General features: G+C 44.0%; 13 protein-coding genes across 13 annotated transcripts in view; 7 read left to right on the plus strand and 6 right to left on the minus strand.

Moving 5' to 3' along the window:
* Positions 1-742: 742 nt before the first annotated feature.
* FA14DRAFT_67402 (putative ribosomal protein L22) lies at positions 743-1,501 on the plus strand. The gene is made up of 2 exons (XM_025502680.1): positions 743-1,103; positions 1,178-1,501. Exons 1-2 carry the CDS (start codon positions 926-928, stop codon positions 1,360-1,362), a joined length of 363 nt encoding a protein of 120 aa, XP_025354273.1. The 5' UTR covers positions 743-925; the 3' UTR covers positions 1,363-1,501.
* On the minus strand, positions 1,217-3,775 carry FA14DRAFT_148109 (Pkinase-domain-containing protein). Its single transcript, XM_025497367.1, has 2 exons — positions 3,597-3,775; positions 1,217-3,537 (listed from the first exon to the last, which is right to left on the minus strand). The coding sequence occupies exons 1-2, from the start codon at positions 3,727-3,729 to the stop codon at positions 1,562-1,564; spliced, it is 2,109 nt and encodes a 702-aa protein (XP_025354274.1). The 5' UTR covers positions 3,730-3,775; the 3' UTR covers positions 1,217-1,561.
* A 259-nt stretch (positions 3,776-4,034) lies between these two features.
* FA14DRAFT_165147 (uncharacterized protein) lies at positions 4,035-4,441 on the plus strand (the record flags this gene model as incomplete). Its single annotated transcript, XM_025499939.1, has 3 exons — positions 4,035-4,068; positions 4,138-4,203; positions 4,281-4,441. The coding sequence occupies 3 exons, from the start codon at positions 4,035-4,037 to the stop codon at positions 4,439-4,441; spliced, it is 261 nt and encodes an 86-aa protein (XP_025354275.1).
* Positions 4,170-6,576, minus strand: FA14DRAFT_161570 (uncharacterized protein). Its single transcript, XM_025499174.1, has 2 exons — positions 4,281-6,576; positions 4,170-4,203 (listed from the first exon to the last, which is right to left on the minus strand). The coding sequence occupies exon 1, from the start codon at positions 6,485-6,487 to the stop codon at positions 4,583-4,585; it is 1,905 nt and encodes a 634-aa protein (XP_025354276.1). The 5' UTR covers positions 6,488-6,576; the 3' UTR covers positions 4,170-4,203; positions 4,281-4,582.
* A 100-nt stretch (positions 6,577-6,676) lies between these two features.
* Positions 6,677-7,664, plus strand: FA14DRAFT_136490 (uncharacterized protein). Its single transcript, XM_025497020.1, has 2 exons — positions 6,677-6,954; positions 7,032-7,664. Coding segments are annotated over exons 1-2 (489 nt in total). The 5' UTR covers positions 6,677-6,953; the 3' UTR covers positions 7,520-7,664.
* Positions 7,665-7,889: 225 nt separating this feature from the next.
* On the minus strand, positions 7,890-8,867 carry FA14DRAFT_173709 (putative RPL10-60S large subunit ribosomal protein L10; the record flags this gene model as incomplete). Its single annotated transcript, XM_025500495.1, has 2 exons — positions 7,890-8,562; positions 8,797-8,867. 2 exons carry the CDS (start codon positions 8,865-8,867, stop codon positions 7,971-7,973), a joined length of 663 nt encoding a protein of 220 aa, XP_025354278.1. The 3' UTR covers positions 7,890-7,970.
* Positions 8,868-9,549: 682 nt separating this feature from the next.
* FA14DRAFT_191082 (uncharacterized protein) lies at positions 9,550-14,389 on the plus strand (the record flags this gene model as incomplete). Its single annotated transcript, XM_025501841.1, has 2 exons — positions 9,550-13,163; positions 13,623-14,389. The coding sequence occupies exons 1-2, from the start codon at positions 9,908-9,910 to the stop codon at positions 14,387-14,389; spliced, it is 4,023 nt and encodes a 1,340-aa protein (XP_025354279.1). The 5' UTR covers positions 9,550-9,907.
* Positions 14,390-14,796: 407 nt separating this feature from the next.
* FA14DRAFT_161573 (uncharacterized protein) lies at positions 14,797-16,708 on the plus strand. The gene has a single exon (XM_025499175.1). It carries the CDS (start codon positions 14,845-14,847, stop codon positions 16,636-16,638), a length of 1,794 nt encoding a protein of 597 aa, XP_025354280.1. The 5' UTR covers positions 14,797-14,844; the 3' UTR covers positions 16,639-16,708.
* Positions 16,699-18,648, minus strand: FA14DRAFT_67510 (uncharacterized protein). Its single transcript, XM_025502682.1, has one exon. The coding sequence runs from the start codon at positions 18,569-18,571 to the stop codon at positions 16,760-16,762; it is 1,812 nt and encodes a 603-aa protein (XP_025354281.1). The 5' UTR covers positions 18,572-18,648; the 3' UTR covers positions 16,699-16,759.
* A 381-nt stretch (positions 18,649-19,029) lies between these two features.
* Positions 19,030-20,997, plus strand: FA14DRAFT_124828 (alpha-ketoacid dehydrogenase kinase; the record flags this gene model as incomplete). The annotated part of the gene is made up of 3 exons (XM_025496665.1): positions 19,030-20,017; positions 20,345-20,558; positions 20,796-20,997. The coding sequence occupies 3 exons, from the start codon at positions 19,030-19,032 to the stop codon at positions 20,995-20,997; spliced, it is 1,404 nt and encodes a 467-aa protein (XP_025354282.1).
* Positions 20,998-21,072: 75 nt separating this feature from the next.
* Positions 21,073-22,118, minus strand: FA14DRAFT_156657 (uncharacterized protein; the record flags this gene model as incomplete). Its single annotated transcript, XM_025497845.1, has 2 exons — positions 21,073-21,176; positions 21,218-22,118. 2 exons carry the CDS (start codon positions 22,116-22,118, stop codon positions 21,073-21,075), a joined length of 1,005 nt encoding a protein of 334 aa, XP_025354283.1.
* A 529-nt stretch (positions 22,119-22,647) lies between these two features.
* On the plus strand, positions 22,648-25,275 carry FA14DRAFT_67523 (alpha/beta-hydrolase). Its single transcript, XM_025502683.1, has one exon. It carries the CDS (start codon positions 22,813-22,815, stop codon positions 25,147-25,149), a length of 2,337 nt encoding a protein of 778 aa, XP_025354284.1. The 5' UTR covers positions 22,648-22,812; the 3' UTR covers positions 25,150-25,275.
* A 26-nt stretch (positions 25,276-25,301) lies between these two features.
* FA14DRAFT_180619 (uncharacterized protein) overlaps positions 25,302-25,495 on the minus strand; it is a gene marked incomplete at both ends in the record, with an annotated part of 2,569 nt that continues 2,375 nt past the window's right edge. The window contains one exon of the mRNA XM_025501020.1: positions 25,302-25,477. Coding sequence (XP_025354285.1) covers positions 25,302-25,477 — 176 coding nt within the window. The remainder of the gene's footprint in view (positions 25,478-25,495) is intronic.

Consider the following 25,495-nt stretch of genomic DNA (forward strand, 5'->3'; position numbering starts at 1 on the left):
AAAGCCAATATTTACCTCAAGTAAGGATTCTTGTGAACTTGTCAGAGACTTGATCATCCATCCACGTGGATGCAAGATAGAACGTTCGCTGTCTTTTTGCCACCCTATTAGGCTTTAAGGTCTATTCTTTCTTAAGCCAAAAGAGGCCAACAGAATGATGTTAGCAACAATCTTGATGATTAGGATGATTCTGACTTGTTTGAGAATTGTAATTCTAACAACATCAACTGTTGCGAAGGATTGAAGGTGGTAAAGAGAGCAAGGGTTTGTGCTCAGACACACAAAAGGATAGCATGGCCCAAACGCACACGCGTGAACTTTTTTGAAATTTGGCTTTGGCACGCTCACTAATAAGATCGGATGGAATGCCTGCCTGCCTGTCTCGGCGCGCTTTAATAATGTACTTTTGGTTGCTACTGCAAAAGGTGTAACCCACATAAGAGGAAAACAGATTAAATCCATCCGAACTTGGCAGGCTGGCAGACAGATTGGGATACACACCCAATGCAAGGGTGTTTCAAGGGCCTCATTATAACTAAGTATGACTACGATGAACATAAATAAAGACGGCTCCTAACATTAAATGGAACAAGAATGAACTTGGCAGACATCTTTGAAAAGGACAAGCTCCTATTAGCATAACACCTTTTAATACCCGGCAGCCACGTTCGTTTGTCTAACTAGAATATAAGCTCACATTGATTACGTACGCGGCTTAATGCAGTGAATCACGTGTCGCGCTCTCACCCAAGAATTCAAGCGTTAAAAATTGTGTGCACTGCAGCCGACCGCAATTACAGTAGCGCGTAAGAAAAAGAAACAAAAGTCATGGCAATCATTTCTTCTTTCCGTTCTTTATGCTTTGCTGATCCTTAACAGTAGGCCCAAAGTTCATTTCTAGTTAAACAAACACATTTTTGTCAAAATGGCTGTCACAAAAGGAAACCAAAAACCAACCGGTAACAAGTTCTTCATCGACTTTAGCGGTCCAGCTAACGATGGTATCTTGGACGCTTCCGGATTCAGTCAATACTTGCAAGAACGTATCAAGGTTGACAACAAAGCCGGTCAATTGGGCGATGTTATCAAAGTCCAAAAGGAAGGTGGGTAACTCTAGACCAAAATGATATAGATGATACAGAATACTGACAATTTATTGTTTCTTCTCATCCTACAGGTGAAGGTAAGATCTGGATCACAACTACCATCCCTTTCTCAAAGCGTTACCTCAAATACTTGACAAAACGTTATTTGAAACGCTCTCAATTGCGTGATTGGTTGCGTGTCGTTGCTACCAGCAAGCAAGGTTTCGAAATCAAATTCTTCAACGTTAGCGCTGATGTTGATGAAGATGATGAGTAAATGCAAACAAACTTGCTTGACGTAACATAAGGCCAACGTTTGTTGCTTGTACCATGTATACGTATTCATCACACCGTTTATGCTCTCACAATGGCATTTTCACAAAACATTTCCTATTTCATATAGGATCAAACAAATTTGATATTTGCGTGCTGAAAAGGTATCATAAATAGTATGAAAATAAGTGTAAGCTCTCTCTTTACTCTTGCGTTGGACTTCCCACTAAGCCAACATCTGCTTCTCTTTGACGTGCTTTTGCTCGATCTTGCGGCGTTCTTCCTTCAGCATCGATTCCTTCCGAATTGATGAAACCTTTCTCGCTGAACAATGATAGTCCGGCAAGACGATTAGGTTGGGGTCTCGATTGAGGCTTTGCTTCTGAATGTGAAGGCTCTTCCAGGATCGTTTCATCTTTAATAGGGATGCCTCCTCCGTTTGATGCCTGATCGCTGATACTCTTCATGGCCGATGCCAACGGAACGATCGGAGAAGGTGCTTTTCGTAAACTTGCAACTCGGCCTAGACCTGGTACAGTGATATTCTCGGCAACCACAACATGTCCTTGTGCGTTGACGGCTGGCTCAGCAGGTGCAGATGATGGAGAAACTGAGCTTGAAACGGCAGAAGGTGGTGAAATTGCTGAAATAGGACTTTGCCATCCCCAAACTTCCGCTACGAATTTCCCTACATCTGGTTGTGGTACCCGTGCCATGGCTTTCTTCATCCAAGGATGATTGAGCATTTTTACCGGACCATATCTCTGATTACCGTCCTTCTCCAAGCAATGCTCCAAGAAATCTTTGAAAACTCTTGTCCATTTCACGCCGGCTGCTGGATCATCTTTGAGCTCCGGCACTTTCATCGTAATCACGTACGACAACAGATCGATTGGACCAAGCGGTGGTTCTCCTTCTGGTGGAAATGGGAAACGATTCGAGGCCAGCTCTAGTACCGTTAATCCCAAAGACCAAACATCAGAAGTGATCGTGTACGGTAATCCTTTGATCCTTTCTGGTGCCATATAATAACTTGTTCCTGTAAATGTACCTGCCATCGAATTGATCAATTCTCCAGAGACTCCGAAATCACATAATTTAATCTGACCATCTCTGGTGACCAAGATGTTTGAGGGTTTTATATCACGATGAATAATCTTGCGCTCATGCAAGTATGCTAAGCCTTTCAAACCGCTTTCCGCTATCCTGGCCAAAATCTTCTCTCCAATGCGACCATTCCTTTGCTTGACACGCTTGTAGATGCTATCCAAGCTTCCTGCTTCTCCAAATTCCATGCAGATCACAATGCTGGTATCCTCATCTGCCAAGTAGGCACCATAGTAACGTGTAATATACTCCGAATGACATGTCCTGTTAAATGCAAGTTCACGTAATATTTGACGATGTATAGCCGGATTGGGAGAAGTACTGATAGTTTTGATAGCCAAAATCGTTCCAGTCGGTTTGTATCGTGCTTTTCGTACTTCTCCAGAAGCGCCTTCTCCCAGTCGGTCAAGGATTTCCAAATTCCCTTTCACATTTAACTCAGATTCATCTTCAAGTTCTTGACCTGGCGATCTTCTCTTGAGCTCGGGAGATGCGTCGGTTTGATGCAAAGGCGATACATTTTCTGATGAGCCGCTGCCGCTATTTGATTGATTTGCTATGTTTGTAAATGAACCTGTACTTGTTGTGGTCGTTGTTGATCCGGGTATCCGTAGACTTGATTGACTGCCGCTTGTTGCAGTAGAAGCTGTTGACATCCCATATTGCGTTCTTTCACCACCGCTGTATCGACGAGAAGATGATTCAGCATCATCTGAAGATGCATTTCCTACTTCATCAAGGCTTATACGTCCAATTGCTCTTCTCAGATCATTTGCCATAGCATATGGATCTTGTGATCCTGAAGCGAATGGAACAGTATCCGGATAACTCGTTGTGATTGATGTCACATTTGTAGTTGATCCAATTCCGCCAATAGGATTGAATGTATTGCCTGCAGAACCTTCATATCCTTCATCTGCGTCTGAATTGAGATGACCAAACGAGTTTCCTGCTGGTATGGCCAGATGTAAAGAGGGTTGTGATGTTGAAGCTTGCATTGATAGACCTAATGGAGGTGGTGCTAATCGTGATCCTGAAGGTTGAAGATTAGAGGAAGAAGATGAAGATGGGCCTATTTTAGGGAAAGTCAGCAATCAATATGAGCCTTTTAATTCCACAAATCATACTCACGAGCAGGTAATTGTAACTTTGGCATTCCTAACTTCTTTGGTTTACGAGGAGGAATGATGCTTGGAGCGACTGTATCCTGTGAGCCTTGCTCATCGGAATTCAATCCTGCATCTCTAATTGGATTTCCTTGCATTTTTTTGACCCATCTAATCAATGAAAGCAAAAAAGCAATAATTGCGAACAATGGCGTAAGAGTAACAATCATTCATTAAACATGATCAATTATGCATTTCTTCATGCAGTTCTCACTTAAAGAGAGCGCGTTTGTATCCTTGGGTGTTGGTTTCTTAAAGGTGCACGGGCGCTTGACTTATTTAATGCGATCAGGGGGAGAGGCAAGAATATATGCAATACTTTGCGCAAGATCACAATTCACACTCTTGCCCACCATCAACATCACAGCCTTGATCACATCTAGAGGATCTTTATCGACACAAGATGGCTACAAGACCAATCGTGCCAGCTGGATTGGGTGAGTGGGTCACTTGAGAGAAAAGATAGCTTGTCAGCTGACACACCTTTTCCTCTTTCTGATCAATAGCCAGTTGCTGTACAGTCATCTCGGTGATGGGTGTACTGATATTGAGCGTGATGGGATATGGATTCAGTGAGTGTCACAATCTCCCTCAAAGAAGGCAACACCCGCCAATACTGATATCATCGCGCCACTTCCTTTCACTTCAGCACATAATTGGGAAGCATTGATGGGATCTACAGAAGACCCAAAAGATGGAGGAGCAGTAGGATCTACACTATACGTTGCAGCACTCGTTTACGCTGGCTTTATCCTACTTTGTGGATGTCAATTGGCCGCACATAGAAGGTATTCCAGGATTCGTATATGATCAATTATCACACGCACACGAGTATTTCTAGCATTCTGAATTTTACCTTCAATCTCACTCATGATGACAGATAGGATGTGGATAGAATACAATTGAAAGAGACATTAGCATAAAAAAGGTATAGGTAACATCACGATAATTTTACAGCTCATCATGCCGACTCTTTGGCTGTTTTGCCTCTTCTTGTTCGGCTGATTCATCTTCGCTTTGGGCTTTGGCTTTACGTCTTGCTCTCTCTTCTTCAGCTTTGTAGATCCGATCAACTCTTTGTGCAAACGTTTCTGGCTCACGTACCATCATGTTTCCTCGTTGCGGCTGGGAATGCGGTCGTTTAGCACCTTGTTGGCCTTGATTTGCAGTACCTGTTTCTGCATGGCCTGCATGGCCTTGATCATTGACCTGATCCGCATTCAAGGCGTCATCAGGCTTGAATTGGTACATGACTCCATCTGAGCCGATTGCATTGCCCTGCAACTCTCGTACTCTCTCCAGAATCTTTGTCCATTGATCGGAGACAGGACCTTTTGGATGTTTTGAATCTTCCTCTTCGCTACTTTCTTCCTTTTCTTTGGTGGCTTTGAGGAATTTCTCCGACAAGGCTCCGAACCCTTCACGGTGCGGGTCAACAATCACTTCTCCATTCTCGTCCATTCCAACAACCAATTCTATATCCTGCACTACCGGTCCATCGCCCTGCTTTTCTTTGCTAATAGCTGAAATCTTTTCCATGATCTTGGCAAGTTGTTCTTGAAGAGATGTAGCGGCTGCGTCAATATCTGCTCCCGCGTTCTGCTCTTTTGGGCCTGATCGCTTTGCAACCTTTTCATCATCAGCTTGCGTCGTTTCCTCATCTTCAGCCGATGGAATGTCTTGCTCGTCCTCTCCCTCTTCCTCTTTGACGCCTTCCAAGAGACTAGCATGTGCTTCTTTTGCATTTTGAACGAATCTTTCATGTAGTTCTGCATCTGAGAGGATTGGCCGACAATGTACTTCTCGAACTTCATCTTCTGTTTGGGCCAAAGCCGGTTCTGAGCAAAGGCGAGGTGTTTCTACCACGATCACATAATTACACGTAGTCACTTCTTTGATTAATGAGATCCGATCGATTGGTGGTGTTTTGGCACAATGATACTGCACCTCAGTCGTTCGTGGTTCGTGATTAAGGTCGCACAACGTTCCATCTGTCCAGCTTTGAGAGATATAGCGACCTTTGCCTTCGATCGGACTGCCTTCTTGTAATCTTGCACGCACAGGTGCGCTCTCGTCCTCTATGGAGGAAAAGTGCACCAATTCCATCAATTCTGATCCTTGCTCGATTCCGCTTTCCTCCAAAAGTTTCTCATTGATAGAATCTCCGATCGTAGCACTCGTGCTATCGCTTGCTTCTCCGCGTACGCTTTCAATTCCATCTCTCCAACGTCCTAAAACAAAGCTATCTTGCGAGGCATCCATAGTAGGAACTTTGCCAGGTCCTACAGTTCCAGGGATTGGGTGGAATTGTCTGATAGAATCACCATAGCATACACTATACGAAAACCAATCTTGATGATGATAAATGCACTTTTCCCGCAATGGTGCTAATAGACGTAATGCACTTCTGAGAACGTTTGAACGATATTCCTGCATTTCTTCATCGTCCAGCTGCAGAGGTTGTTTGTGTTTTGTAGATTTTGCTAGAGTGCAGACATGAAGTGTGTCTGGCGAAGATCTGTGCAAATATGCTTGAAATGGTAATCCGTCATAGTAGATTGGATTCTGACCATCATGATCAGCACTTTCTCCATGCGTTGCGTATTGCGTTAATCCTACATTATCTCCCTTGTTTGATGTGAATTGCTTACTGGACCGTAAGATATTCTTTGCCGTTTGATTGCCAATTGGCTCATTATCCAAATAAATCACCTTAAATGCCGGAGAAGCAAAAGCGTCCAATGGAAAAGAAGGATGTGTAGATCCTGGTTTGGCCAATCGAGCAGAGAAGGTTTGAGTGATCAGCAAAGCAAACCAAAGCCATACTATCATACTCAGCTCAGCCCTGAATGCCATTCTCATCACCAACACTTCTTTCTCCCTTGTCAGCGTTCGGATATAAGTTGCATCAATAACCTTCCACGCCATCAGCTGCTGCTACTGCTTAAGGTCCGTGCTTCACTCTCAGCCAAATGTTCCAGCAACCCTACGAATGAAATGAATACACGCGATCTTTGTGTGTACACTCAACAAGCAAGCACGTTTGCCGGCTTTATCGCTTTAGCAAATTGCAAAAAAGGGGAAGAGAAGCTAGGCTGGCCTCCACTGTGCGTGTGCTTGTGCGTGTGTGCACCCAATCCTGACGCAATTTCTTGTCTTTAGCGTACACGGTCAGTCTAAAACGTTTACCAAAGCCCCACCCGTGCACACACCTATGGTTTGGTTGGATTGATGAGGTGGGAGGTTCTTATTATTCATCTTACTCCTGTTGATCATCATACAATCTTTTTGTGTTCTTCATATTGATACAAAACAAACAAACAGTAAGTGCTGCAGCAGTATGTGCTGATAAACAACGCATGACTAATCATTTCATCTTTCTTCCCGCCCGCTATCACAGTGCCTCTTTTCGTTTTGAGCCCTGCCTCTTTGGCACACTCTGCTTTGTTTAGCGGTTACTACACCTACTTGTCCAGCAATGTGTCTTACTATCGTGTAAAGACTGGCGTTATGCTAGGCGATGGTGGTTCAGGATCAGTTCGCGTTGCAGATCATAAAGCAGGACAAGATGATGCCGAAAATGAAGATCATTTGAAACGCGCAATTCGTGCTCATGGAAATTTTGCTGAATCAACTCCTTTTGCTTTCTTTTTGATCTTTTTGGCCGAATTAAATGGTGCTCCAACTTCTTTGGTTCATGGTGCTTTTACAACTCTCTTTTTTGCCCGTGTTGCACATGCTGAAGTTTCTGGCATTCGTGCAAAGAACACCGCTTCTCAAGGTCGTTTGGTCGGTCATCTTGCTACTTATGCTGTCATCTTTGCTGCAGGTGCATACAACTTGTCCCTTGGATTCGAGCCACTCAAGTCTTGGTTGGGCTTCAAGTAAACAAGTTCAACATGCAAAGGTGATCTAATCGCTGGACTCAAGCATGTACAACCAACGGAGCATTAATAAGCTTCTTAATAGATGGCTTCGTAGTTTGCTAGCTTAATGTCTCGGAGTAGTACCTTGAATCAAATATATCTTCTGGAATACGAATGTAGATGAATGTGTGACGAATAATGTGTGATGAGGTGCGATTCCAAGAAGGATATAATCTCATAGAACCGGGGTTTCCGATCGAAACTCTTATTCATAGATTGACATGACGGGAATCTTCAGAATACAAATATTATCAAGACACACTTCATACTATACCACCTTAACACCAAAAAAGCCTTTCACTCGGATAGAAACAGAATCAACTGTATTTCATGTGCAAAAAGTGTACAGGATGACGCACATATTCATGCACGTAAGAATGGATAAGCCATGACAAAACATCTAAGACGACAGCTTACTTTTGAGCAGCAATACGGGCTTGTAGCTTCAAGTTGTCTTCCAATGGTCCGTGGTTGTTGATGTATTGCAAGTAGCATCCATCTTTCAAGATACGGTTGTCAGCCTTGGCGGTGGCGTATTCATCTTTCATCATGTTGGTGAAACCCCAACGTTTGGAAACAATGATCTTTTGACGTCCAGCGAACTTGTAACGAGAACGACGTAAAGCTTCCAAAACGACGGCACGGTTAGATTCACGAGAACGGATAGAGATCAAAACTTGACCAATATCAACACGGGCGACACGGTCGTATGGCTTTCCGAAAGCACCACGCATACCGGTTTGCAATCTATCTGCACCGGCACAGGACAACATCTTGTTGATACGAATGACGTGGTAAGGGTGAACACGGACACGGGCGTGGAAGGAGTCCTTTCCTGATGTCTTTGTGATGTATTTGTTTGCGCAAATACGGGCGGCTTCTAATGCCTCGGATGTGATTTGTTGATGTTCATCACAGACCAAGTGAGCACAGAAGGGGAAGTCGTCAACGGAAGCCTTCTTACGTCCCAAATCGAAGATACGAATCTTTGGGTCTGGGACACCACTGTAGAGGGAGAGAAGGTGAGAATGTTAGAATGCGATTCGATGAATGAGAACATACTTCAGAGAGATGCTATAAACAATCCAGGGAGACGCCAGAATTATCCAAATGAACGAACATTTTCCCATCACATGGGGCCTATCGTCCCAATGCTTCCCACCTCTTCTCAACTTCTCTCTATCTCTTCCCCTCTCATCTCTCTCTCTCTTCTCTCAAACTTCTTCATCTGATGCTTACCGGTTGTATCGTGATTTTGGGTATGGCTTGTTCTTGCAGTAACGGTAGCAACGAGCTGGACGGCGACCCATCTTGACTAAATTGACTTCAAGGGTGGGTTGTTGTGGTGATGGTAAGTGGCGGCAAGATTCAAATATGAGAAATCTTTATAGCAGGAATCTGTTTAGAGTGTCGCTGCCCATGCTGCTTACAGGCTTACATTCACTACGGGTATAAGCTTCCTCCCAGCCAAAACGCGCGCAGAATCAGAGCAGTGCCAATAATGCTGAGTGCTTGCAGCTAGATTTCTCTCACCCGTATGCGCTGCGCCACTACGAAAGTGTGCAAAGGGCGAAAAAGCTGCGGTGTCACGTGTATGTCTTTACACTGCAAGCATTGTTTGCGCTACTAGGACATTTGTCAATGCTCGGAGTTAAGCAAAACTTCCAAATACAGGTGTATGAATAGAACGAGTGACTCAATAATGCCAAATAGAATGCTCAAAGATTTAAATTGCATGATGCTTGCTATCCTTATGTACCATCACAGCATATAGACAATATGATACATCCCAAAAGTTGGACCATGTCTTCATGGCTGCTTATGTAAAAAAAATCAGTAAAAGCGTATTTCAAGCTTGTACTCGGCACCGATCTTAAGCACGGCCAATTACTGACTCGGTTGCACTAGGCAGTAAAAATGGCCGAAACTGTAATGTGAGTGGTGTAAATAAACGCACCGCTAATCAGGCACTGTCAACAAAAAAACACAAAGAAGCCACAAATGAGAAGAACGGAGAGGAATAAGCCGCCCTAACTCTTGGCCTCGGGATGATTTCAATGCAAGTGCAGCTAAAATGTCAAAAATAACATTGTGTGGCGGGGTAAAGAGTAACACTTTTCAGCCCATTCATTGAACTAATGTATATTGCCAAGTAACAAATGTATACGGGCATATTGCATACAATCCCTTCCCCGTCCTCACTGCCTCGCATGAATGGTGTCGGAGTTCAGCGTACTAGCCAAGATGGTGTTCCGAGCTTGCAATAGCATATAAAGGCCACGCTTTATGCCTTTCAACAAGTGAATCCCACTATCTTCTTCTCTTTTGATCTCCCAAAGGATCGCTCAATATGACGACAAACGGTCATATACCAATGTTACCAAATGGTCAATTTGTTGCTTTGCCAGATAAGATGGTAGCACCCAAAATTGCGATTGATGATACCGCAATCTACAAATTCTGGAAAGTGGAAGACTTTTTCAATGGATTTGTGAATGTAGTGGATAATTCTGCTCCTGACACACCAATTTTTGATGGTCTGGCATCGGCTAAGAGTAGCACACAAGGTGCAGTAAAGGATGTTCGTGTTGCACCGTCAGATTCACTCACTTTGCAAGTCATCTTGCCAGATGATGGTCTTTTGCTCATCGAAGCAATTCGATATGATACCGTTCGCATTCGATGGGGACCGGGCAAGAAACATCAAGAAGAATATTCTGATCATCTTTCACGATCGATTGTGATGAACACACTAGCAGAATTACGCCAGCAGATCGAAAGAGATGAAATGTACAAATTGAGCGCAATCCCTATCGATCAACGCAGTGGGAGCGATGGAAATGGTCAAAGATTCGAATGGAGCGTTCAAAAAAGCGATCAAGAATATATGAAGGTTATCGTACGAAGAGATGCGTTTGGAATCGAGATTTGGAGAAATGTTGAAGAAGTAGTAAAACCTACAGACAAAAAACAACCTTTGAAAAAATGGGCGCTTGTGTGGTCTACCACCGCTGGGAATGCAAATGGTAGCTTACCGCTTCTTTCTCGCCTTGATGCAGAAGGAAATTATGCAAGCTGTCTGTCCATGGTCAAAAGAGGGAAGTTGATCGGATTTGGTGAACAAGGAGGATTCACCTTCCTCAAGGATAGTCATCAGCTCAATATTTTCAATTATGACAACTTAGCATACAGCAGTGTGTATGGCGAACAAGCTGCCAATCCTGCCGAGCCTTTGTACCATTCAGATCCATTTGGTGTAGAGTTGAACGGTGTTGCCGGCTATCAGAGTGCAGTGGGAATCTTTGTTGACGATTATAGTCAAGTCCTTTTGGATCTCGGCTGTTCCAATCCATCAGTTACCCGCATTGGCTCCCGTTTTGCCGATATGGAAGTTCACATCACATGTGCAAACAATCTGCAAGAAGCATGTTTAGCTCACTCGAGTTGCGTTGGACGAAGCAAGCTATTCCCTCGTTGGGTTTTTGGCTATCATCAAGGTTGCTATGGATACGATACGCGTGAGAAAGTGCTGAATGCGATCAAGACCTATCGCAAGTATAATATTCCAATTGATGGCGTTCACATTGACGTGGACTTGCAACGTCACTACCGTACTTTTACGATCGATGATGGACCTGGCGGCAATTTTGTCAATGCAAAAGACATGTTTGCTCAATTAGCCCACCTTGGTGTGAAAGCTTCTACAAATATCACCCCTGTCATCAGTACAAAAGACGAGAGTGGAAGCGACTACTGGAACGATGGAAGTCAAGCAAGGGCACAATATAAGACTCTCGACTCTGGAATTAGTCAAAATATCTTTGTCAAAGAGCATAGATGGAACGAGAAGCAAAATCCACCGGTGTACACCTATTGGGAAGGTGGCAACCAGATTACCCAGCAAGGTGAATATGTCCCCAATATGCATATGCCGCCAGGACAAGCTCCAGAGTACCGAGGTGGAGTGTCATATGGTAAGAATTTGGGAACAAACGGTGTCTATCCTGACCTCGGGCGTAAAGAGGTACGCGAATGGTGGGGAAAACAGTACGAATACCTCTTTGAATCAGGATTATCAATGATTTGGCAAGATATGACTACGCCATGCATTCGAACAGGAGTAGGCGATATGAAATCTTTCCCGTTTCGATTACTATTGAGCGACGATACTGAAACTTCACGGGCCAAACAAGGTATTCTTGTGCCCGCCATCAAAATTAACAATCTTTACTCGTACAATTTACACAAAGCAACTCATGCGGGTGTTCGTCAACTTGCACCTAGAAAAGGATTGAGGAACTTTATCATTGGCCGTGGTAGCTTTACAGGCCAACACAGATATGCAGGCTTGTGGACAGGTGACAATACCTCAAGCTTTGACTTTTTGCGTATCAACATCCAACAAGTCTTATCTTGTGGAATTGGTGGCACCGTGATCTCCGGTGCAGATGTTGGAGGATTTGAGGCGTTCCCGTGGAACAGTCAATGGTGTGACCCTCAACTGCTTGCCAGATGGACGATTGCCCATGCACTTTTGCCATGGTTCCGCAACCACTACAACGGTAAGCCGGGTCATAAATTGTGGCAAGAACCGTATGGCTATTTTGAGAATGCAAGCAAGGTTCCTGAGCAAGCTGCGTTGTACAAAGCTGTTTTGCCCATCTGTCGTTACTACATCACGCTGCGTTACACCTTGCTGCAGTTGCTATATGACAACTTTTTTGGCAGCTTATGGAGCGGAAAACCAGTTGCACGTTCAATGTTGGCCACTGATCCGTGGGATCTCTCGTTGTTGGATGAGAACTCGTCTTATTTGGCTTTGCAATATATGGTTGGACAGGATGTGTTGGTTGCGCCGGTCTTGCATTCTGAAGAAGAACGCAACGCAAGCCAAATGCTTCGAACGGTATACTTGCCGTCTGGATCTAAATTCTACGATTTCAATTTGCACCTCAAACAGACGAGCAGTGATCCTGCCACTGCTCAGTTGCAGCCTAATTGGTCTGCATTATCATCAGTCCGCTCGGGAGGCACAGTGTTTGAATATGTTTCCAGCATTGACCGATTTGCGCAAGGTGATTTAGAACATCTTGCTTATCTGTTACCGATCTTCGTTCGTGAAGGGGCGATCGTTCCTACACAAAATCAAGAAATGTTTGTTGGACAACTTAAAGCGAATCCGATTGTGCTGCACGTGTATCCTACTTCCACAATTGGCGTCAAGGCTGAACATGATCTTTATTTGGACGATGGTGTTTCATTGGCATCAGCACCGGCTGATTTACCTCAATTCAAGCTGGATAAACATTCCGGGGCCAAATCTGATTATCGACATGTTCATATTGAGCACAATCGTCTATCTGATCTCGAACGTACTCTGACTTTGGAACTAAAGCACAGCCAATACGATCTTCAACGTACGCAAACCGATATTGGAAACACGCTCACTTTGCAATTTTGGCATGACGCCAATGATGCACGAAAGGCGTCAAAAGCACAAGTGGCTGTGAAAGGTGTTGAAGGCAAAGATGAAGCAGTGGAAAACGTGTATGATGCAAGATTGAATGCCACGATTGTACGCATTCCTGTGGATGACGTACAAAAACGTGAGATCAAATTCATTTTCGCCCCTTCCGCCTAAATACGCCTCTAGTGGGGAAGGTTGTGATCGAAAGCCGGATAATCTTACTAGTTGGATGAACAAGATTCTTGTACGAACGGTCTAGGCAACAAAGGCGCAATGCGATACACTTCAGCCTGCGAAATCACGCCAAAGTATAGATTGAACGCCTTTCATCTCTTTCCTTTATTCTGTAAAATGTGTTTTGAATACATAAAGTTGAATGATAGAGATTCCACTTTTTCCCATTCATACTTTCATGTTGAATCTTTTCCTTTCCCGAGGGACCTTTTATTTTTTTCCCATTCTTGATCGTGGGCTTTGAATAAAACAAACAAAGTACAAGAAACCCGAGCTGGACTCAAGCAATCTTTCTTTTCTTGGCAAAAAAAACAAACGAATATGCCGAACAAATTTGCTGTGATTATCTTTATTTGTTCCTTAGCATTTGCAGCTACAACGGTATTTTTATTATGTCTTTTACAACCAAAATCACATCTAAAATCACAATCTGATCATGGAAAAGGTTCACCAAAGTACGGACTGGACGCATATGAAGCATTGGCAGGACTTCCGATCAAAAAGAGAGATTCACAAACAACAGTAACAATCCCAATTCAACAACCTGGATACGAATTTGAAAAACGCATTGAACCATTTTATGAAGAATGGGCAGAAATGGGTTTAACGCCTCGATCGATTCGACCTATTGAGAATGTAGAGGGAGAGAGTGAATCAATATGGAGTAAGTTCATTAGCGATAGGAAGTCGGAATTACCTGAACAAGTTATTCCGATGGCAAGAGTGATGTATTGGCAAGATCAACTGGATACATGCAAAGCGTACAAGAGCATTCTATGTCACAAGGCGATTTCGTATTGGATGACGATGAATGGATTGAATGTGGCAAATATAGTCAAGCACGGAAGAAGACAAACAAATGGAGGAGAAAGTGCAATTGAGGAAAGCGCTTGCATAACATCAAACATAAAAGATCCTAATTGTACCCGTGAAGCAATGCTATCACAGAGCAAAGGTGGGATAGATCAATTTAGCGAATTTCAGATTCTCAATGCAAGCAAAGCGGGAACAGAGCTTGAGACAGCTGATGGCCGAATTTCCCTAGCAGAAGCTCAAGATGAAGCTAAAAAAGCAGGATTAGCACCTGGTTTTCTTATAGATACCAAATATCCCATCGCTCCCGATATTTAAGAGTTCTTTTCTGTCTACTTTGATGGCTTTCTATAATATATTTTTTTGTGTTCCGATAATATGGCTCTTTATCACAACTCAATTCTGTATTTTTTGTACTTTATCAATACTTGCAATCCTAATGATCGTTATGTCATGTGCCAACTCGGTTGAGGAGGCGTTAACTTTGACCCGGCGGTAAAGAGCGGGCGCGAATTCAAGGCTAAGGATGTGATTGCGCCCTTTGTTGACTAGGCGTGTGTGTGTATTTGTGCACATAGGCTGTACAATTTTAACCTGCATTAATGAAACGTCAACCCGTACTCTGACTGTCAAAAAGAAAGATAAAGTTTCTATTTCAGGAGCCCGTTTGGTGTGAGTGTGTGTGCCTATTGTTTGCTTGTTTGCTCGGTAACTACTTGTTTATCCGTGCAGGGAAGATAACTCCATCAGTTTGACCATAACAATCAAACGTGATGGTATCGAATTCGTCAGGATCATCTTCGCATTTAGGCGATCCAAACTCATCAAGGACAAGCTTTGATGATAGAAATAAACGAAGATCACACGATGCAGCCACAACGCATGCAGAAACACAATCTATGCTTCATAGTTCCAATTTCGAATTAGAAGAAGAAGAAGATGGAGATGTAGAAGCACACTCTTTAAGACATAAACGCACTTTTTCAGGAAGGGTTTTATCCCCTTCCACATACTCTGCTGCTTGGATGACAGGTAAGGAAATGATGAGATCAAGCTCGTTCATGCCTAAAGGGACAGGACGATTCAACTCTTCTAGGGCAGCAGTGATTGGGATTTGCGTATTCCTAGGATTCGTGATCATCGTTTCCGTGTTCCCGAGTTCAAGCTATAAGTCAACCAAATCAGATTATGATATCGACTCAACCGAACTAACGGGAGACAATACCTTTGCAACAGTTCCTAAAGCCATTCAAGATAAGTTATCGCTTCCCGCTTTATCGGAACAGAATAGACGTGATAGGACAATGAATGACGCAAGATGTAGAAAAGAATTCCCACTACTTTATCCGCAATTGGACGAATTGATGCGTTATTGGCAAACACGTGGAGGAATATCAAAAGAGATGATTGATGAAAACGAAAAAGGAGCAGCACCTCATTGGGGTCATGCAAGGTTGATCATAAATCGCGGCAAAGTGTACATAAGAGCGTTCAAGGAAGGAACAGAAACGAGAAATTCAGCTCTGGTCCATCTTGTTCAACAAGCCGTCGAATCGTGGCCAGGTGGTGGAGTAGCAAAGGACGATACTTTGCCAACAGTTGACCTTATCTTAAGCCCGGGCGACAAGGATATTTTTCCGAACCAAGCAAGTTGGACAGTCACAAAGAGCATCAAGGATCATCGTCATACAGGAAAATGGCTGATTCCCGACTTTGGATTTGTAGGATGGCCTGAAGCTGGAATTGCATCTTTCGAGGAATTCCTGGATCTAGCAACCGCACAGGAAGTGCAATATCCATGGTACAGAAAGCATACTCGTGCTTTTTGGAGAGGATTTGCCAATGTCTACGCAGTTCGTAGGGATCTGATCGAGCGTACAGATACTAAAAAGCACCCAGAGCGTGAACGATGGGCTGACGTGCACGAGACTACTTTTCATCCTGATGGAAAGAGCGACTGGTATCCTTTGGTCACTCTACCGGAACATTGTCAGCACAAGTACTTGATTCATGTCGAAGGCAATAGCTATAGTGGTAGATCTCGATACCTCCTCTCTTGTCATTCCGTCACGATCGCTCATCCTCTCGAATGGACACAACACTTTCATCCCGCCTTGAACAATTTTACCGATTCTCCCAATCAAAATTACGTACAACTTCCTGGACCATTCTTCGAAGGTTTGGAAGAGGCTGTCCACGAATTGCGAGTATCAGATGGAATGGCGGAGTCTGAGCCCGAAAGGAAGGTAACGAATGATGGAAAAGCCGTACCTCCGATCAAAATTTTGAAGTACAACGGAGCACAAAAGATTGCCAATAATGCTTTACGTACTTTACGACATCGTTATCTCACACCAGCAGCAACGATGTGTTACACTCGTGCTGCTTTACGACATTATGCTGAATCGCTCAATGTGACCTCGTGGAGCAATGTTGGTCCAATTGTCAAAGCTGGACAAGGTATCTTACCCGACACGAGTAAAGGAAGGATACCTTCAGGTGTGAAGGGAGATATCGAAGTCGGTGTTTGGCGATTGCTGGGTGCACCAAATTGGCCACCTCAGTAATCATCTTACTCGCGGAATAATCAAAACATTTGTATAATAAAATCAATCAATCAATCAGTGTATTTGTCTCAATGTCTAGTGTACAGTGTGTGTCATTAAAAAGTGCTGATTAGAGTAGGGTTCATGTCAAATTACCACCAATTTGACCGGATGATTGTTTCATTTCGATCAGTTTGATTGTTCTCAGATCAGGCACAATGCCTTTTGATCTTAGCCAATTTGCGACTGACCAATTGTTGTGTTTTACGGCCTCTTTTAGCATCTTGCTGTCTAAATTGGCACGATCTAGCAATCTCCTTCGTTTGAAAGAAGACGTTGGAGTGACGTACAAGATGCCGTCTTGCTGATGTGTTGAAGGAGCTTCCTGTGCAGAATTCACGTTTGAGACGGGTGCTGGAAGTCGGTGAGGCTGTCCGTTCATAGCGGTGCTGATGCTTGCAGATACTTGAGAAGATTCTCTGTGACCTTCTCTTGCATCCGTTGGTACCTGTTGAGGTAATGCATGGAATATACTGCTTTTCCATTTCAGCCCTCGCTGATCGTTCTCCCTTTTCCGGAACCAATCTCGTATTCCGTCCAAAGCCGATTGCCATTCTATAAATTTTGCTTCATCCCTTTCGACTAGTTGAATCAAACCGTCCAACCAACCGCTTCGGATGGCGATATATAATGACAAACTTGCCTTACGTGAAGGTTCTGCGCCTAAAGACAATAAGAGTTGCACCATAAAAGTACTTCTTGCAAACGTAGCTTTGGCTAGTGGGAGACCTTCGAATGAGTTGAATGGAGCCGAAGCAGAGGGCAACGCAGTCGTTGTGGGAACGTGCATAGCAGCGATTGATAACAATAGAAGCAAGGAAGCGTGGGAAGGAAATGGTCCGTTTCCATCTATGCCGCCGAAAGCACTCAGATGCTTTGCCAAATCAGGATCAAGATCGCTGACGTATTCCCGAAAGTTGAATGGCAGAGGATTCGTATCACTGACCTCTTTAGAGAGACTGCCTGCTTTGAGAGACTGAAAGAGTCTTTTTGGAATCTCTGTGATCCTCAAATGAGCAGGTAAAGCATTGTGCACATCCATAGCTTCCATTTCATCATCTCTGGCAGAATAGATTGAAGAGGCGTCATTTGCATCGCTTCTGGCCGCAACATGGGATACATTCCGCCTAGGCTCATGCGGATGAAGATATCCGTCATGATCCCGCCATAGTCCGGTGGCTATTGCGATATTTCCAAATTCCTTTTGATGCAAGATGATCTCTTCGACTGCATGCAAGACTGTCACATCGCAAAGACGATACCTTAGACAATAATCCAAAATGAAATGATCTGCGCTTCTATGAAAAGCGTTACTCATTGGATAAGGAAAATCGTTGGTAGGCAGGACTGGTATGAAGCGACTCGGCCAGCTTAATTCGGGAAGTAGACCATTCGCCAGTAAGTCGGAAGAAGGTGTAGTCGGTAGCGGTGGCCGTTGATTGACTTCTGTCGAATTGGATTTGCGCAAGGATCCTTGCTTTACTGTTGGTTGGAATCCATAGCAGTATGCTTCATGCCATCTTGCTAACAAATATTTTGCCTTGAACGATACAGAACTTCCACTGAAAGTTGAGAACAAATGTTTATTCGTTGCAGGGAAATTGGGATTCTTTGCATAAAGATAAATGCTTTGTAACAGTTCCACTGGCAAATCCAGCAATCCCACTGGTATCTGATTTATGTTCTCCTCTACTTTAGGTAATGTTTCTTGGTCTGCATTTCGACTGGACTTTCTTCGTTTTCTAGGTGAAGAAGAATTTCTCAAGTCGGAAGCACCGCTTTTTGTGCTCGTTGGAGAAGTTTCTTCACTTCTTTGCCTCTTCCCACTCAAACCCGATCGACTTCCTTCTACTCCTTTTCCGCTTCCTATTTGACTTGCAGATGCAGATTGCATCTTTACACCTTTTTTTAATCTACGAATTGCTCATCATTGGTTTGAGTATGGATATTGGTTCCCGATATGCGGGAAAGTGACGGTGGTGTTGAACAAGAAAAATGAATGCACAATCCTCCACCCCACGCGATTTAAGACTGGCACAATGCCTATGAGCGTGGGAGTCAGTTAAAACTTTGGAAGCTAAAAACTTTAATTGTTTGCAAAACAAAAAACACAAATCTGAACACCATCATTGATAGGCAAATATACGTATCAGTATGTCTAGCAGCCATGCCATACGCTCAGGACGTTGTTTGGCTTTGACCACTTCATCTGGTGCTTGCAGATCAACTTTGCAGCTGATTCCTAGAAGGCAAAGCTCGTTCGCGCTTTCTCAGAATATACCTCCAACCTTCAGATCACGACAAAGATGGCTTTCCACTACCACTGGGAAAGACTCTTCCTCGACTGTTCAAATGGATCTCGGTCGCCATTTCTATCTCAATAAGGTGTTGGAACAGTATGCTGCAAGACCCGCTACTCGAATGACATTACGCCAACTCGTCTTCTTTGGACGTACATTAGGCAGGGATCGCGAGAAGATCTTGAAGAGCGGCAATTATGTTCGTCAAGAGCTAGCTGTGCGCATTGCACATCGCATTCGTGATCTACAAGCATTGCCATTCGTTGTGATGACTAACAAGCATCTAGAAGAAGTATATGAAAAGTATTGGACCGCATTTGAAACTTTTCGAAAAGTACCTAATATTCGAACGATGGAAGATAACGAAGAATTTTGTGCAACATTGAAACGATTATTGGATGATCATTTGACAATCATTCCTTCTCTCACAATTGGTATTGTGGAATCCTCACATCATTTACCTTCCGATCAGCTGGATGGCTTTATGGAACGAATGCTTCGAAGTCGAATTTCCCGGAGAGTCTTGGCGGAACAGCACATTGCTCTCTCTGAAGCACTGGACGACCCTTTCCACTTCTTCAACGATTCTGCATCGTCGCATGAATCAAGTGCCAATAGCGGAGATGGTGATCACATTGGTATCATCTATACAAACTTGAAAGTATCGAGCGTGATCAGCAAGGTTGTAGGTCTTCTGACCAAAATCTTCCAGGATGAAGTGCAAGCCGGAATTAGGACGGGAGACGCGGCTGTAATACCGAGTGTGGTGATTGATGGCGCTCTTGATACTCGATTCGCATACATTCCAGAACATCTCGAATACATCTTTTTTGAGCTCCTCAAGAATTCCATGACGGCAGTCATGCGTCAACCTCTTTCAGCGCGTGATCCTGTCACGATTCGTGCGACTATTGTCGAAGGGCCACCTGACGAAGATTTGATCGTTCGTGTATCGGATTGCGGTGGTGGTTTACCGGACCTCTTGACAAAGCTGAGCGGATCGCATGCCCGCCGCGAACATCGAAGAAAGCATTCTCAGCGTTCATCAGCAAATAAGAAACGCAGGGAGTTTGTCGAAGAAGAAGGATCCAATCAAAGCGAACAATTTTCGAGGAATTCAGCCAACGAGCTTCGCTACCAATCACTTTCAGAACAGTCTCGTCCTAAAGAGAACTTTTCAATGGATTCCACTTTACCCAATGACCGTACACCGCCTTTTGCTGATGCTTTGGACAATCAACAGGCGAGAAGAAGTGGCAGTTTCGCAGATCCGATCGATATTGCGATGAGTCATGCTAGGCATGTGCATGCAAGAGATGGAGCACCAAGTGGTTCAGGCGTGCCAAGCGCATCTACCGGCCGTCTAGCTGTGTCTGATGCTTTGCTTGCCGCCATCACTTCATTCTCCAATGTACGAAGACGATTAGAGATCGAAGATGAAGAGGTGAGGAAAGCTTCGATCACCTCACAACACAAAGCGCAAGTAGATACCGAAGTGAATGCTTCTTCATCCACAAATAGCTCTGAAGAGAGCCACTCCACTTCGCAACGCCCAGACGTAGAAAGTCCAGGAGGTGAAAAGTCAGGATTGGCTGCTGGTTTACGTGCCGCTGTACAAGCTCAAAGGGAGACAGGGATCGATAGTCGAGCAAAGATGGAAGCTTTACGGGCTGTTGGACGATTCAAAGGAACGGTTGCTGAACAACTTGCGACGCATGATGCGCAAAAACGATTGGACGAAGCTAGCACTGAAGGAGGACAAGAAGAAAAAGAAGCAACCATGGAAAAATTACCGCATAGCATTCACGCATTGGCCAGAGAAGCTTTGAAAGAATCAGTCCCACGAAGTTCCCTTACACGACAAGAAACAGGTTTGGGATTGCCAATGACTAAAATCTATACAGATTTCTTCGGAGGCAGTCTGAACTTGCGATCTTTAGATGGACATGGAATGGACGTTTACGTGCGATTGCCGAAGCTGGGAACAAACAAAGAAGCGATTGAAGAAATCGTATTGTAACTCTACTGTACATTATTGCATTACAAAACTCATGGAATGAATGACTTATCATATAATCATACACACTGTTGACGATCACGCTGCACCCATGGTACGATATCGAGGGAAGGGCCCCCCTCTTTTCTGCTGCTGAGGGTCTCGTCTCGATGTAGCAGGCATATTGGATCTACCGTTTCTGGCTGCACGTATGCTTGTATGTCACGTATGAATCCATCTTGACCTCGAGATCGAATGAAGAAAGGACCGATCAAACCGAATTCGACAGTCAAAATCCATTGAAAGTCAACAGGAAAAATCTTCATTTGTGCGATATTTTGGCGTTCTCTGCTTTCAGGTTTGGTGATCTTGTGTAAGCCTTTATATGACTTAAAAGGTTGTGGTTCGAGTATGAATAGTCCACCTGGCTTTAACGAGCTGCAGATGCGAGCGAGAAAGACGCGAATGCCAGCATCGGCATGTGCTAGCTGAACCCATTTGGTGACGGACAATGCTGTGATCAAGTCATAGCCTTGATAGTTTTGCTTATCCAAATTTGTCTTCACTTCATCGGTGCCAGTCATGTAAGTCCAATCACAAGCGAGAATGGTCGATATGTAAACTTCAGCGGGTTCTTCGAGTCGGAGTCGTTTACGAGGTTGATCAGTGGAATAGCCTACTCGTCCACTCCCCAGTATTCGACGGGCTGAACTTTGCAAATTCTGTTGATAGCCATAACTCTCCGCATTGATGGTGGCCTGCTTCACCAATTCTTCATCAATGTCAACAGCGATGATTTGCTTCGGCTGATCTTTGAGATATTGGGCAAGTCCAAAAGTGCATTGGCCTGTATTGCATCCGATATCCAAATATCTCTCAATGTGTCGACATGTGATTCCCTCCAACATCCTATGACCGTTGATCCACTGGGTAATTGCCTCTACTCGTTTATCCGAAGCTCCAACCCCATCACCCTTGTGCCGATCTGTTTGTTGAACATCTCTTCGAATAGCGTAGTAGTTCTTAAAATTGCCATTTGCTGCCTGTGCGGTAGACTTTTCCGTTTCATCTTTTATGGCTGATCCTTTACCTGATTGGTTTTCAAATGATCGACCATTACTTGAGCAAGCACCATCATTCTTCATCACATTCTGTATCGTAAGAAGGATGGTGGTTAGTGTTTAGGAAATGCGAAAAAATACGCTAGCAGTTGTGTTCATTTAATTTGCATAAAATCGCTTTTGCTTGCATCATCAGTGCCCCGCTAGAAATCAGAATCGCGCCGTGCAAGCTGCTATCCCTCATTCCACCATCACAGCGTCAACATGCCACTTGAAGTGGAAGAGACTTTGGAGGATGGTGATCTCAAAAGTTTGCTCTCCCTCGTCGTTTGTAAGATCAAATCATCCTAATATGCTTTCTTTAGATGAACGCGGAACCGTAATGAGCGGTAAGCGATTCAAAAAAATGGAGCCGCTGATTGCAAGTGAAAGAAAGTTCTTCTCCTGATTAGGAGAATCAAATTTAGCATATTTACCGTCCGGCTCATTCCACCAACAAGGACGCCACAGTAAATCGAACAAAGAACAGACTTTAATCCTTGGCATTAGCAAATCAAAGGCTCTCCGTAAGTCTTAGAGTGGCGTTCAGGATTTGGTAGAGCGGACTTTCATGAAAGGCTTTCCGAAGAAGGTCTTACGACACTTAATACATTATATGAGCTGCGTACGAAGACCTGTAAGATACGCATCATATAAATAGCATAGGTCAAAGGCAAAATGCTAAAAACACTTCCTCATCCTTTCCCTCACTTGTGCACAACTATTCTCTTTGTTCCTCATGCGTACCTTTTTCTTGCTCCTCTTGGCTTGTACGACGGTTGCAAGCTTTTGCTCAATCACCCAAGCAGCTGATGCGCCATCGAAGCCTTCTTCAAGTGGATTGGTATATCCAAAAGTCAAGCGAGTAAACAAGCAATGGTCTTTTCGTTCTGCCAAGGCAAACGGCAATGTGACGTATGATGACCCCTACGTCTGGCTTGAGCAGCCCCCTGCTAATGACACGGCAATTCAGCAATTCCTCTCTAATCAAGCTTCAGTGACGGAGTCTTACATGAAGCGTTGTTCTAACTTGAAACAGATTCAGCAATCCATTCAACAGGCTACTGATTACGATGAATACGATGAAATGGGCTTGTTTGCAGAAACTTCTGCATCTCCATTCTATCTTTACACGTTGAAACGTGTCGGAGAACAACGTCCAACATGGTACAAAGCTTCGGTCGCTGAATTCCAAGCAGGGAAAAAGACAAATTTTGCCAATCCACCAGGAAAGCCGTTCCTCAATGAATCCTTATTAACCGCTGATGGATCAGCAAACATCGTTGCTCAAGGTGTGAACATTTCTCCGGATGGCAAGATTTTCTGTTATCTCGTATCAGGGGACAATAGCGATTTTGCAACGTGGTATTTCCGCTCAATCAACACACCATTGGTGAGCGCAAAGACGTTCCCGAAGGGCGGAGAAGGAAGCTTGCCGGTTAACATCCCGTTTAATCAGCAAGATGTAAAGTGGACTGCGGACAGCAAAGGCTTTTTCTATGTCCAGGCGCAAACAAACGGAGATGCAAATGCCAATTTTATGCTCCGGTATCATAAATGGGGAACTTCAACAGACAAAGATATTACGGTTGTGAAGCCACGTCCGATCTTTTTACAGATGGGCATGAGCTATGATGGCCGCTGGCTTCACCTTCTTGGATTCATTGATCAGTCATTCAAGCAGTTTGCATATGCATGCCTGCTAGATGGTCAGCCTGTTTCAGAGAACATGAAGTGGATCTCCATCTCGCCCGATTATGACTACCAAGTTTACTACATAGGAACAGTCGATAATACGTTCTACTTCCAAACCGATCAAGGCAATGCAACGAATGGAAAGGTTGTGAAGGCGCACTTGGATTGGAGTAAAGCACGTTCAACGAACACTTTGACCGACATCAAGGATCGCCTGCAGCTTCAAGAAGTAGTTAAAGAGAGAGACGATGCATTGATCCCTCAGGTGAACGCATTTGCATACGCTCACGATAAGCTTATCATCAATTATATCGAATCTGGGAAAGACACATTGTACCTTTATGATCTCAAGACAGGTAAGCAACTGCAGCACCTCTTACCAACTGAAACGGGAAGTTTCGGGCTGCTTAGGGTCTACTCAGAGAGTAAAAGAGCCGTAGTGAGCTATTCGGCCTGGAACACTCCAACGAAGATCTTCGAATTGGAATACAGCAAGACTACAGGTCAAGTTCAATCTTCAACAGTCACAATTCAAAACGTTCGCGGTAGCAAAGCAAGTGATTTCTCGATTGAGCAACTGTTTGCTACGAGCAAGGATGGAACGAAAGTACCTTATTATGTCACACAAAAAGGAAAAGGCAAAGAATGTCGCCCTACGTGGGTGCACGGATATGGAGCATACGGATACAAGGAGTCGCTTTTCTTCTTTCCCGCATTTTTCACTTTCCTCAATGACTACAATTCACGCTTTGTATGGACGGCTCTTAGGGGAGGAGGTGATGAAGGCGGTAAATGGCATTTAGATGCAACCACGACTCACAAGCAAAGAACATATGATGATTGGATTGCAATTTTAGAGGATCTAGAGAGACGTAAATTGTCTTGCCCTGGTCAATTGATTGTTGAAGGGGGATCAGCTGGTGGTATGGCAGCTTTGGCCGTTACAAATCAAGCAAGACAAGGTCTTATTGGTGTTGTTTTTGGTATCCGAGCGGTGACGGACTATTTCTTAATCGCTTTAAGAAGTCGCCTGGGTCAAGCACAATGGAGTGAGTTCGGCAATCCCAACATACCAGCCGAGTTTGATGCAATTAGAGCTTGGAGTCCGCTTCAAAACACTGTCAAAGGAAAACAATACCCTGCAATGCTACTTGCAGCCGGTCAAGATGATGATCGTGTTTCGCCCGCTCATAGTTACAAAATGATTGCTCAAATGCAATACGAACATCCAAACAACAAACATCCTCTTCTTCTCTATGTTGCTTCGGGAACGGGTCATACAGCTGCTGGTACTTCTACCGAAGGTGCCACATTACAAGCTGCCCATCAATTCTGTATGATTGAGCAAGCCCTCGGCATTAAGCAACAAGCGGCTTCTTGATATGATAAGTGTAATCACGTTTCTCTTTCTTAATTCAATGACTGAATCACACTCAACTGAAAAGTTTCACTTAGAGTATCATAATTTTGTGCAAATCACGACAGGTAGAGTCATTGATTGATGTGAAAGGGGGTCAGAACAAAGGGTGAGAATCATTGTACTGTAGCGCCGCTTGAACCTTGGTCAAGAAGTTCTGTCAGAGGATAGAAGGAGCCCTGGAGGGGAGGTGTCTCTTCAGTGGGTGGAGAAGGTGTGATTTGTGTGGGAGGTGTGACTTGTGTGGGAGGTGTGACTTGTGTGGGAGGTGTGACTTGTGTGGGAGGTGTGACTTGTGTGGGAGGTGTGA

Source organism: Meira miltonrushii (genome assembly GCF_003144205.1).
Source record: "Meira miltonrushii strain MCA 3882 unplaced genomic scaffold FA14scaffold_3, whole genome shotgun sequence".
NCBI classification, from domain to species: Eukaryota; Fungi; Basidiomycota; class Exobasidiomycetes; order Exobasidiales; family Brachybasidiaceae; genus Meira; species Meira miltonrushii.

Coding starts and splice junctions, on each gene's coding strand:
- FA14DRAFT_67402 (XM_025502680.1), top strand. CDS start 926: ATGGCTGTCACAAAAGGAAACCAAAAACCAACCGGTAACAAGTTCTTC. Junction 1,104..1,177: donor TATCAAAGTCCAAAAGGAAG/GTGGGTAACTCT, acceptor CTCATCCTACAG/GTGAAGGTAAGATCTGGATC.
- FA14DRAFT_148109 (XM_025497367.1), bottom strand. CDS start 3,729: ATGCAAGGAAATCCAATTAGAGATGCAGGATTGAATTCCGATGAGCAA. Junction 3,538..3,596: donor AAAGTTACAATTACCTGCTC/GTGAGTATGATT, acceptor TCCCTAAAATAG/GCCCATCTTCATCTTCTTCC.
- FA14DRAFT_161570 (XM_025499174.1), bottom strand. CDS start 6,487: ATGGCATTCAGGGCTGAGCTGAGTATGATAGTATGGCTTTGGTTTGCT.
- FA14DRAFT_161573 (XM_025499175.1), top strand. CDS start 14,845: ATGGTATCGAATTCGTCAGGATCATCTTCGCATTTAGGCGATCCAAAC.
- FA14DRAFT_67510 (XM_025502682.1), bottom strand. CDS start 18,571: ATGCAATCTGCATCTGCAAGTCAAATAGGAAGCGGAAAAGGAGTAGAA.
- FA14DRAFT_67523 (XM_025502683.1), top strand. CDS start 22,813: ATGCGTACCTTTTTCTTGCTCCTCTTGGCTTGTACGACGGTTGCAAGC.